The sequence below is a fragment of the Bombyx mori genome, chromosome 23 (genome assembly GCF_030269925.1).
Source record: "Bombyx mori chromosome 23, ASM3026992v2".
Lineage (NCBI taxonomy): Eukaryota > Metazoa > Arthropoda > Insecta > Lepidoptera > Bombycidae > Bombyx > Bombyx mori.
Window position 1 is genome coordinate 20,118,012 of NC_085129.1, and position 13,583 is coordinate 20,131,594.

General features: G+C 43.0%; 1 protein-coding gene across 13 annotated transcripts in view; it reads left to right on the forward strand.

Moving 5' to 3' along the window:
• The window catches only part of LOC101746620 (mitogen-activated protein kinase-binding protein 1), a 116,604-nt gene that overhangs the window by 43,769 nt on the left and 59,252 nt on the right, over positions 1–13,583 (forward strand). For all 13 annotated transcript variants that reach the window (XM_038019488.2, XM_062675408.1, XM_038019489.2 and 10 more), the window contains one exon: positions 8,341–8,432. In XM_038019488.2, the coding sequence (XP_037875416.1) occupies positions 8,341–8,432 (92 nt within the window). The remainder of the gene's footprint in view (positions 1–8,340; positions 8,433–13,583) is intronic.

Sequence of the window (13,583 nt, forward strand, 5' to 3'; positions counted from 1 at the left end):
AATCATCTTTCTGCATTTGAACAAAAACAATTATACTTATACATAAAAACTTGCAAAATTCAATGATAACCATAATTTTACACAGGAAATAAATAAATAAAACTTAATAAGCTAATGATAATTTTAATGCCGCACTCAATTAAACGCGGATATATTAAACATTTTTTTGTCAATGCTTATTATGTTATAACGTTGTTACGTTTTTATTAGCTGCTATTTTTTTAAAAGCAACAAAAACTTTTATTTCCTGCACGTTATTAGTCTGTTCATAGGGATGGCTCACGGAGTTATCGTGCTGTGTTCGTGACTCGGTGGCGCAGTGGTTAGCGACCCTGACTGTTGTGCCGAGCGTCCTGGGTTCGATTCTTGCATCGGGCAAACATTGTGTGATGAACAGATTTGTTTGCTCTTTGTCTGCGCGTTTGTTATCGTTATATTATGTATTAGTTTGGTAGCTAAAGGAAACGCAGCACGATTCCCGAGAGATGGCAGAACCATCGCGTATTATCAGAGCCTAGCCGATAGACGCGCGTAGACGCCATCACACTTACTAACCGGCCTTCTTGAAATGCGGGGCCTCCGTCCTAAGAACTGTCATTCGTTTTCGTTTGCTAACGTCAAGAGAAGATTTCTAGATTGTTCTAAGACAACAAACGTGATTGGTGTACTCAATATTTCTCTTAGCTCGATCACTCTATTCGCCCCTACGATGTCTGAGGATGGTGTTAATAATTGTGGCTTCTCCAACATAAAATTGCGCAGCCGGAGGAAATAAAATTGAAAGTTCCCACACTTATAGAGAATATAGAGAAGGAGTGACACGTCCTTCCGGATCCATCAGATCCAATAACCCTGACATTAGACACCTTTAGCTCTAACACTAGGAGTAGGGACCCCGGTAGCCGTACTCGTCGAACTCGACAAAGAGTTCTACATGGAACTTAACCTAAACATCAGCCCGCTGAGTTTCTCGCCGGCTCATCTCAGCGGGTCGCGATTTCGATCCGGTAGTAGATTCATTCGGAAGCAGCTACTCTTGAGTTGTTAGGTCTCCTTTGGAGGTGCTCAGGTAGCTGTTAGCAAATCTCACCCCTCCTGTCTGAGCCCTTGCTCGCCCACTTGTCCTGGTAAAACTGGAAAGGCCTCCGGGCCACCAGTAACTTCTCAAACATAAAAAAGGAGTGCAGAATGCTAATTTTTTTAAAAGTTATGCATAAAAACACATTAAATACAATGACATATACACGAGTATATACGCTTTTGTTTATTGTTAAAATCTCTGGTCAAATTAAGAATAGATTAATATTGTTTGTCTACAGTCTCTACAGTATAGTCTTGCCGAAATCTGTGATTATAGACGTATAGTCCTTGACAATAGAACCATAAATGGTCAAACTTATAATTTAAATTAATTATGGTCGTATAATTCGACTATTTGGCGAACACTAGTTATCATTCGTATGACAACAGAGTTATAAGAGTTGAACTCGAAATAGACAGACGTGCTGTCTTTATCTTTATCATAACGTAAGGTTGCGCATTGCCGATAACCTCACAGCTCACCTGGTGATAATAGGATATCGGGTCAGTCACAAAATATTGCAGAAACTGGTGGCCAATGTAACATAGAAAGAGATACGATGATGGTGCTTGGAGAGGAACAGGAACCTGGATTACATTATTTCTACCGCATAATATTTTTAGTGGTGGTAGGGAATTTTGTAAGTCCGCACGGGTAGGTGCCACCGCCCTATATGTCTACTGTGAAGCAATTTGAAGGGCAGTCGATTTTGTTCAATTAAAGCGGAGACATATGTAATGTCATGTCTTTGCGTCGCGCGGGTAGGTACCAGCAAGCCGCCTATTTCTGCTGTGAATCAGTAATGCGTTTCGATTTGAAGGGCTGGGTAGCCGTTGTAACTATACATGAGACCTTAAAACTTATATCTCAAGGTGGGTGGCGCATTTACGCTGTAGAAGTCTATGAGCTCCAGTAACCACTCAGCACCAGGTGGCCTGTAAGCTCGTCAACCCATCTAAGCAATAAAAAAAATCATGTCATGTCATGTCTCGGTCGGTCACGGCATTTACGGCGTTGACGTCAATGAGCTCTGGTAACCACTTAACACTAGGTGGGCTTAGAGCCGAGAAAGATACAGAGACAATCACATTGAAGATCTATCAATAAGGTGTTAGACTGTACTGTTTAGACTGCAGGTAGACTTATCGGCAATAATGATTACTTTTTTCCTACCTAAGCTGTTTTTTTTTTTATTGCTTATGTGCGTGGACAAGCTCACAGCCCACCTGGTGTTAAGTGGTTACTGGAGCACATAGACATCCACAACGTAAATGCGCCACCCACCTTGAGATGTAAGTTCTAAGGTCTCAAGTATATAGTCGGATTTTTAATTAGACGAAGCCAGCTGACAGTAGCTAATGTCACTTTGTGAAATAATGTTGCTATATTTAAAGTAATAGTGATGCGTTCAGTTCTCGTTCAATCACATAAATGAACAATGAGTGTGAAGAGTTAATCATTAATTTCAAACTATAAAAGAATATTATTTATATTTTACAATAAAATTGTATTAAAGTGATCCAATATAATAATATGTTACTAGTAGTATGTAACTACAATCAGTTTTTTTTTATTTTCATTACCTATGTACCTATAATTGTTATATTTTATACATCTATAGTTTCAACTATATGATGCATTGGAAATAGGACAGTCTTACAAGCTTCCTCGCAATGTTTTTCTTAATGTTTAAAACACTCCGTATTCAGTACAGGTAGATACCATAGGAACATAATGTTTCGTCGAAAACTCGTTGGTATGTACAAAGCACGGCTAAAATTCGAACCCCGTGCCCGATATCGGCAGTTCGGCACACTAACTATTCACTAGACAATCGAGGCAATTTCATTAATTCAGGAGTTTTTTCAATCGTTCACTTTGTCACAACACTATTTTTATTTCATCAAAACCTGACAACACAGTAAACGTCAGTTTACTTCGTCTAATAAAAAATCCGACTATAGTTACAACGGCTGCCCCACCCTTCAAACCGAAACGCATTACTGTCTCACGGTAGAAATAAGCAGGGTAGTGGTTATCTGTGATTCTGACGTAATAATTCTATTCTAACAGGTGAATCAAAAAATACCTTCCAATTTATTAGTGATTTATGAATAAAAACATAATTTAAACATCTTAAATTACTATTAAACAAACATAACACAATAATAAAACACATACGATATTTTTAAAAAACTTACTCTTTACGTCAATTCGTAGTGAAGGCAACCCTAATAATTAAAACTTTTAAATAAATCTAATAAAGCATGGTGCTATTTAATTATAGCACAGAATCGAGCCGATATCGAAAGCTTGTCAGCCGCCAACGTGAACCTTCGATGCATCGACTCAGATCGACTCTCAATTAATGCGTATAAAGTGTGAAGCGTCGAAATACCGACTATTGCGTAGTTTGATTACAGGTATTAGTCATCGACCTATACGGACGTGTCTTAGCGACATTAACGTTTTTAATAAGTTAATAATAACATTTATAAATAAGCATTTTAAAATTATTTTGCTGTTGAATTTACCATTGATTCTTTATAAGGTACTTTATTTTAAAAATCTGCGAAAAAATATGTGAAAATAAAAGGGGTTAATATGCTCACGTGCGAAAGAGAGAGAGGATGTTATTGTTAGAGCGAAACGCACTAACCGGAATGAAGTAAGGAACTGCAAGAACCGGTCTGTTTGTGGTTTAGTTGTGGAACTGGCTACGCGAAGGTCGTGCACGCATCCTTGCAAGGACGAATGGTAGACTTGTCGCGTGTTGATCATAACCGCGCGTCCTGCGGTAATGCGATAGTTGTTGATACGAAGTTTTGTGGGTAGAATTTTATAGATTTTTTTTTGATTTTACGTTAGACGTAATTAGAATTAATTTAAGGTTTAATTTCGCGTTTTCTATTGAAATTATATCGACGGGTGAAAGGCTATTTGGTTTAAGCGACATTTTTGCAACATTACAGGGGAGCAATATAGAGTTTAAAATTTGGAAAAGAATGTTATGACAAAAAATCTTCTTTTGCTATTTGAATGTGGTAAATGTAATTGAAATTCAATTACATTTTTTTTTATTGCTTAGCGGGCTGGACGAGCTCACAGCCCACCTGATGTTAAGTGGTTACTGGAGCCCATAGACATCCACAACGTAAATGCGCCACCCACCTTGAGATATAAGTTCTAAGGCTAAGGTCTCACGTATAGTTACAACGGCTGCCCCACCCTTCAAACCGAAACGCATTACTGCTTCACGGCGGAAATATTTTGTTTCGTGTATAATATCGTGAAAGGATGAATTAAATCTAATTTAAGTTAAAAACTAATAAAATTGATTTAATATACTTTCGAAATGTCAAACATTGGACCGTTCAAAAATAAATGGTAGTATAAGAGAGCCCAATAATGATCGCTAGGCGCTTAAAAATACAGCATAATTTGCCACGAACTGATGTGTACATGAGATAGTTCGGTTCACGGCGAATTGCAATATTAAAACTTTCACGATAAATTGTCTCGAAAATGAAATGCGTAATTAAAAAATAATAATAAGAAGTGTTGAGCTAAATTAGAAATAGCTTTGTTTTTTTTGTGAGCACGCTTAATTTCTAAAGTCAGCGTAGTCTTGGTAGGCAGCGGCTTGGCTCTGCCCCTGGCATTGCTGACGTCCATGAGCGACGGTGACCACTTACCATCAGGTGGACCGTATGCTTTTCTGCCTACAAAGGCAATAACATAAAAAAAAAAAAAAGTCATCTCTGTGTTAGAAATGGTAAAATGGATGTAAGTGATTGTTATGGGTAGGTCTTATAGGCAGGAACGGAAGACGCGAAGTTGTGTGAATTGTTTTATTTCTTTAATTTACGATTAACAAAAAAAAAAGTTTAATTGCTGGAACATGCTTTAAGTCTTTTTTCCCGCACCTATTTGTTTTTTTATTTGATTGCTTAGATGTGTGGACGGGCTCAAGGCCCACCTGATGTTAAGTGGTTACTGGAGTCCATCGACATCTACAACGTAAATGCCGCCACCTACCTTGAGATATGAGTTCTAAAGGTTCAGCACAGCACAGCACAACGACTGCCCCACCCTTCAAACCGAAACGCATTGCTGCTTCACGGCAGAAATAGAAAGGGTGGTGGTACCTATCCGTGCGGACTCACAAGACGTCCTACCACCAGTAGATACGATTGACAATTACCAATAACTTATATCCTAATAACTAATATCCCGAAAAAGAACACAAATAAATAGAAAGTCGTTTTAATTTATGCTTACTATTTTTTTTATATATATTTTTAAATACACTACATATCTTTTGTAAGTTTTCGAATTTCTTCAATTCCAATAAATCGCTCAGAAGCTTTAAGCATTCGAAAGAACTACCACCAGTAATAGCTTAAGAGGCCCTTACAGCTATGTCCGGACGGGTAGGTGAGCTCACGGGCTCAACTTGAGAGAGTTTGCTATAACTAACCCTAGCAAGAGCAGTGCTTTGCTGAATCTACCACCGGAGCGGAATCGCGACCCACCGAGAAGATCCGGTCAGAAACTCAGTGGGTGAAAAGTACAATAAAACCTATTCGATTTTAGTTGCTCGAAGTGTACAAAAGCAAATGTACACTGCAGTACTTTGTGTTGATCGTTAAATTTCGAAATTAATATACTAAAGCAGATGAACTAACAGCGCAAAAGGTTTATCTATATATTAATACGTAAAGCAAAAACTTTGTATCCCTTTTTACGACAATTGCGCGGACGGAGGAGTATGAATTATAGAGAATATAGAGAAGAAGTGCACAATGCTAATATTTTTTTTAAAATAAAGCATAAAAGATACATTAAATCAATAAAGAAAACATTACACACACTACATACCATGTATTTGACGCACACACGCATACATACTATTTATTGTCAAACTTTTGTTCTTGACGTCTGTTGTCAAATTGAGAATAGATTAAATATTGTTTGTCTTTGTTAATATTTTTATAGTATAGTCTTAACGAAATTTGTGATTATAGAAGTATAAAATACAATCATAATAGTGTACAAACTTACAATTCCAATTAATTATAGTCGAATTTCGACTACTGCGGGGCCACTAGTTTTTATAAAAGTGTGTAATTTTGTTGGACGAACATTGTGTTTTAGTTAAACAGATAAAAACAGTCAAGGTTTTTTTGCCTTAAAAAATTGAATGTTACCTACCCTACGCATACCAGATAAGGTATAGTGTAAATATTGAAGATGAGTGTTGGGAAACAAAAGAATTAGTGTGGATCCAAATGAATCTGAATGATTTGGTTTTTTTTTTGGATGAATAAATAGTGTGATGTTGATTGATTTTCTTTTTCATATCAACACGTAGGAAGTATTGGTTGCGATTTTCGCGTGTCCTAAACATAATTGAAGATACTTTTCAGCAGTTCAATTCAAATTGAACTGCTGAAAAGTATTGCATTGCTGTTTGAAGGGTGGGGCAGCCGTTGTAACTATAATGGAGACCTTAGAACTTATATCTCAAGGTGGGTGGCGCATTTACGTTGTAGATGTCTATGGGCTCCAGTAACCACTTAACACCAGGTGGGCTGTGAGCTCGTCCACTCATCTAAGCAATAAAAAAAAAAAAAAAAAAAAAAAAATAACAGACGCGAGAAAATAAAATCAATGAAAATAGTCGTTATTGTATATATATTTTTATCAATAAACCAAAAAATTAAAGCTGTTCTTTCGAATGTTTAAAGATTCTGAGCGATTTACTGGAAATGAAGAAATTAGAAAACTTACATTTGAGACAATAGATAGTGTATTTAAAAAATTTATAAAAAATGGTAAGCACAAATTAAAACAACTTTATGACCCTTGTGTTCTTTTTTAGTTATTAGGATATAAGTTCTTGAACATCGTTCCTTGCTTCGTGTGCTAATTGTCAAGTGTATCTACTGGTGGTAGGACGTCTTGTGAGTCCGCACGGATAGGCTCCACCACGCCGCCTGTTTCAGCCGTGAAGCAGTAACGCGTTTCGGTTTGAAGGGTGGGGCGGCCGTTGTAACTATACTGAGACCTTAGAACTCATGTCTCATGATGGTTGGAGGTATCTACGTTGTTGATGAGCGCCGGTAACCATTAATCATGTGGTCGTGACCTCCACATCCGCCGATTTAAACAATAACAAAGTCAAGGCGTAATTAAAGCGTATTTAATAAATAAGCGAAAGTTTGTTGCTTTTTGCGACGGTCATCGCTGTTAGGCCGGGTTCAAACGGCATTGTCCTGCACGTTTTCTTTGTATTCGTTATTTTAACGTACAATCACACGGGTGTTGTTAGATTTTCATTCGTGTAAAAACGAACTTGTGAACGAGAGAGAGCTATACTATGCGCCACTGCAACGTTAAAGTTCATTCGATTTGCTTGACAAGTCTGTTGAGTATTCGTTTACACGCATAAGCTGTGTACGATTTTTTACAGTACAAATGACATGTGAACGGTTCTATGTACAATGTATGTGCCACTATTCAGTCGTTAAGACGTATACTGCAAATAAACGTGCAGGACAATGCCGTGAGAACCCAACCTTATAGTCAAAGTGAGCGAGTGACAATGAGATGCTTCAACTACGCATTGAGGTGCCCGCCCATATATAACAATCTAACGACGAATTTTGCGTCAAACCCGGTTCGCTTTGCCCGGCCAATCCTTGATTAAGCTGTGATCCGTTCGCTTTCATACCGCATCGGATCACCCGCCAGGTCAATCTGAAGACATCCAGAAAATTTTATTGAAATCGGTCCAATCGTTTCAGAGTCTGTATCGAACATACATCCAATGAAAATATTTCTTTTAAACGATCTAATTCCGTCTCATCTCTAATGACTCAATCGTTTTCACATCACTAGTTGCTAGCTAATCCTAAATAAACTGTTCTAATAGACGGTAAACATGGGCCTACAAGGCTGTTTTAGACGCTAAACAAATAAAGTGTAAGCCTTGCTTATAACGAATATTTGATAGAAAAAAATAATTTTACGCAATTAACTTTTCATTGCTTTATCTCTGAACTGAGCGGCTGATAGAACTCACACGGTGTTAAGTGGTTATCAGAGTCTATAGACAGTCCGTCAACTCAGTTTTCTTATTTCATCCGCCAGGGGCGCGTTGTAGATTTTCACAGAGCCGACAGATGGCGTGGATTAGGAAAAGGGATACTTAGTCGGTTTCCTAACGCCTAGTAAATTTGTTCTTTCGTTCGCAGATCAAATTGGAATCGGTCTTGGGACTAACGGTGAGCAGTAATGCGGCTCTGGACTGCGATCCGAACACGGAACTCGTGGCGTACCCGGCCGGGTAAGTGGAATGAACTTAATAAACAATCTGGCACAAGACACGTCCGGTCATCTGTGGGCTTAGTAAGAGTTTTTTTAACTTCTTAGTTGGAGAAGTCTCGTATGTCGCTCTAACTCCATACAAATTGGAGTTAACTTTTACGCGATGGAGAAGTTAAAAAAATCACACTAAGCACACATGTCCCAATTTAGGATTATCTGTGTCATGTGCGCCTGAGTTTGACATACATTCCTACTTATATCCATTCAAATCTAATCATGTTGTATGAATAAAACGGTCCGTCCTCTTTGACGAGTGAATTAACCCATAGACACAGCTCACTGAGTTTCTCGCCGAATCTTCCCAGTAAGTCGCGTTTCCGATCCTAGATTCTACGAAGCACTGCTCTTGCTAGAGCCAGTGTTAGCAACACTCCCGGCTTGAGCCCCGTGAGCTCACCTACAGGTCAAGGAGAAGATGAAATAGCCTCTCAAGGCTATCAGCCTAGGTAGGGAAAAAAAGCCTTGTAAAATGAACATTCGCGTTTATTCTAATTTTATTATTATTTATTTGCAATTTTCTATGCACGGGTCTAAAGGGCTGGAACGGAAGAGAGGGTTGCCAAGAGCAAATCTTAAAATTAGCTAACTTAGTTCAGGACTTAGGTGCTACCATTACAATCTATACATATAAATAAAATTGATGTGTCTGTTTGTAATATTGAAATAGCCGCTTTTTACTACCTGCATATGAATATATATACGGTACATACACCAAAATAAAATTTTTTACAATTTTTTTTTGTTGTCTTTCTGTCTGTCTGTTTGTTCCGGCTAATCTCCGGAACGGCTGGACCGATTATGACGAGACTTTCGCTGATAGGTAGCTGATGATTTAAAGAGTAACTAAGGCTACTTTTTTTAGACTAGCTTCGCCTCGCGGCGTCACCCGTGGTACGACAATAATCGCGGGTAGCATCGTGGGACTCGGCTATCAATAATAAAATTTAATGTTTCCGAAGCAAAGCGAGGGCGGGTCGACAGTATGTTAATAAACCGTTATTTATGTTTCGTCGTGGCCTAAAGGATAAGACGCCCGGTGCGTTCGTATCGAGCGACGTGGCTGTGCCGAAGTTCGAATCCCGCGGGTAGATACCGATTTTTCTAATTAAATCCGTGCTTGACACACATTCACGAATTACCTCCACGAAGAAAGACTAATGTTTTCATTGCTTTGCTTCACAACTCTGTTTGAAGAAGGGCATGGCATGAGATTTATGGTGGGGATTTCATATAAAGAGTCTGCTTATGGAATAACCGTGGCGAAGGCGTACGATGGTACAAATAAACACACCGATCTCGAAAAAGCCGTTTTCCGATTTCATAACCTAATTTTTAGTCTACGCAGCCCGGAAAATTGGAATTCTATAACCGTGAACCGTGGAATGGAAATTGTGGTCGCCTTTTTTTTTTTTTTTTTTTTTTTTTTATTGCCCTTGTAGGCAGACGAGCATACGGCCCACCTGATGGTGAGTGGTTACCGTCGCCCATGGACTTCAGCAATGCCAGGGGCAGAGCCAAGCCGCTGCCTACCGCTTAATACTCTCCACAAGCCTCGTTTGAAGAAGGACATGTCATAGCGCTCGGGAAACACCGTGGAGGGGAGCTCATTCCATAGCCGGATGGTACGTGGCAAAAAAGATCTCTGGAAACGCACTGTGGATGACCGCAGTGGCTCCAGGTAGTATGGATGAACTCTACTCCGGTGGCGGGCGGTGCGATGGTAAAAACGAGATGCCGGTATCATCTCGAACAATTCCTCAGAGCACTCCCCATGGAACATGCGGTACAGAATACAGAGGGAACCGAAGTCCCTCCGCAGACCCAGAGGCTCCAAACGATCCGTGAGAATGGGATTATCGACAATCCGAACGGCCCTCTTCTGTATGGAGTCAAATGGAAGAAGCTGGTATTTGGGAGCCCCGGCCCAGAGATGGGAGCAGTACTCCACGCGAGGCCGGACTTGTGCTTTATAAAGCAAAAGTCTTTGTCCAGGCGTGAAGTACCGCTTTGCTCTGTTGAGGACTCCCAGCATTTTGGACGCCAACTTGGCTTTGCCTTCCAAATGACTCCGAAACTGGACATCGCTCGAAATGTCGACCCCAAGTATCCCGATACTCTCGGAAGGTTGCAGGGATACTCCTTGGAATTGCGGCGCCATGACATAGGGGTCCTTCTTCGCAGTGAACGCGCAAACTTGTGTCTTTATCGGGTTGAATTGAACTAAGTTCAATTCACCCCATTCGGAGACTCGCCCCAGAGAGTTCTCCACTTCAGACACAAGTTTTGATCGTCTCTCTTGCACCGCGCTCCGAGAGAGACTCTGATGGCCGATATATCGCGCATCCCCCGTGCTGTCATCCGCATAGCAATGCATGCCATCAATAGACAGCATGTCATTGATATACAGGATGAAAAGCGTGGGGGAGAGCACCGAACCTTGTGGAACGCCAGCGTTAATGGTCATGGTATCAGAGCAGTCACCGTCTACAACGACCGTGATGCTCCGCCCATCCAAAAAGCTAGCGATCCACTTGCAGAGTCCCTCGGGGATTCCGTAAGATGGTAGCTTCGATAGAAGTGCCCTATGCCAGACCCTGTCGAAGGCCTTCGCGATATCAAGGCTCACAGCAAGAGCCTCGCCCTTGCTCTCCAAGGCTTCAGCCCACCTGTGAGTAAGGTATACAAGAAGATCGCCAGCTGAGCGACCGTGACGGAAACCGTACTGTCGGTCACTGATCAGCTGGCGATCCTCAAGATACTTCAGGAGTTGTGTATTTATTATTCGCTCCATCACCTTGGAAAGCAAGGAAGTTATCGCGATAGGCCTATAGCTCGACGGGTCCGACCGGTCACCCTTCTTGGGGATAGGGTGGACGTGGGCGGTCTTCCATGAAGACGGAACCCTGTTAGCGCAATAAGAGAGGCGATACAAACGCGTTAGCGCAGGTGTCAGCTCAGGGGCGCACGTTTTCAGAACCACTGCGGGGATGCCGTCTGGCCCACTCGACTTATGGACGTCCAGGAGTCGGAGCTCCCGCCTAACTGCACACTGTGTGAAGCAGATATCCGGCAGGGAGCTATCACACCGGGGGATGTTCGGTGGTGTGGCACCCCCGTCGTCCACAGTCGAGTTCGAGGCGAAGAGTTTGACCAGAAGGTCAGCCTTCTCTTTCGCGCTGTGGGCCAGAGTGTCATCGGACTTGCGCAGTGGTGGGAGACTAGACCTGCAAAAGTTTCCTTCTGCAGCTTTGGCGAGCGACCAAAAAGCACGGCTCCCGGAGGGATAGCTCTTCAATCGCTCGCCAACTCTAGCAACGTGCTCCGACTTCGCCTTGGCAATTACCTTCTTGTAGGACCTGGAAGCGGCGTTATATTTCCGCCTTTCCCCTGAGATGTTAGGATCCCGACGTCTCCTGGCATTATCCCATGCCACGTATGCGGACCGCTTGAGGTGTGCAGCATCCCTACTGGCATTGTTATACCAGGGTCTGCTGCGACCCCCAACGGGCACTTCAGAGGAGGGAATAAACAATTCCATCCCCCGGAGCACCACGTCTTTAAGACGGTCCGCACAGACGTCAGGATCAGCAGAGGAAAAGCAGAACCGCCCCCATGGGTAGGATGCGTAAAATTCACGCAATCCATCCCAATCTGCTGACATATACCGCCAAACTCTACGATACCCGGTCGTCGTTCGACGACCAGGACGAGAGAGTGGTACGGCAGCACGAATAAGGCAGTGATCAGACGATCCAAGCGGAGCGTCGACCACCACACTGTATCCGGCCGGATCCGTGGTCAACAGAAGGTCCAACAAAGAAGGTTCGTGCCCCTCGATATCTGGGACACGGGTGGGCTGTGTCACCAGCTGGGAGAAGCCGTAGGCCAAGGCGAAATCGTAGGCAGTCCGACCCGGGAGGTCAGTGGTTCTGGACCCCAACCACTCTTGATGGTGAGCGTTAAAGTCTCCAAGAACCACCACCTCCGCAGATGGGTACTGCTCAAGCACGCGGTTAGTCCCCTCTTGCACATGCTCAAACAGAGTTGAACCTGAATCACTGCTGTGGGACCTGTACAGGCACGCGTAGATTCGGATACAGCCCCCGTGATCCACGCGCAGCCACAAGAGGGACAGGTCCCGTTGTTCGAGGCCCCGAAGACGGCGACAACAGACATCCGCCCGGACGAATACGCACACCCCGGCTTTACGTAGGAAGTTGTGCTCCAATACGTAGCCGGGGTATTCAAGGTATGAGGTATCGTCCGGAGCAGATATCTGCGTCTCCGTTAAAAAAAGCAGGGCAGGCTGCGCCGTCTCGAGGTGGTGGTGTACGGCGTCAAGGTTGCTATGTAGGCCCCTGACATTGCTGAAATCCACATTAAATGTGGAATGGGGAACCGCCTGTAAAACCCTTTTCTTTTTTTTAAACTTCATAAATTATATTTCCGGAGAGTAGGATTAGGAGAGGTAGGATGTTGGAGGTGAGATCGAGGCAACACCTGAATGAAGCGCGGATCATAGTACGTGCTCGACCACGGGTTGCGCGAGAGACTGACGCAGGGCATGGAAGGGCCCCCAGTCCACCCTGCGTACGATCGCCGGGATCCACTCCGGTCTCCGACTCCGGCACGACGACCGCACGACAGGATTTTACACCGGTTGGCGGGACAGCTTCCCGGGGCGGAGTTTAGTAGAGACACCCGGGTTCAGGTCCCCTACTGACCGGCGGGCGGCAGCGGATACCGTTTCACTAGGTCTCCCTATACCCCCGCCAAACAATCACGCCCCGTGAGCTCGCACGCACGTCTGCTCCGCATGTTCCAGACGTCACCAAGACTCACCCCCAGCAAGGAAGGGGAAAGGGAAGGAATAGAACTGGCTCTCCAACCCACACGCCGGAACACAGCTAGGCTATTTGGCGGCGGACTCTAGTTGGAGGGTGGTCGCCAGCCAGTCGGACAAGTCCTACCACCGATTATGAATTCGGCTCCCGTTTTGCACCACCCAGGGGTCACTTGTAGGGAATCGCGGGTTAAACCTACGGAAGCGGGAAGCACCAACCCCCATTAACACCCCCAACCTCCAGGAAATAGGTCGGAGATTAAACTA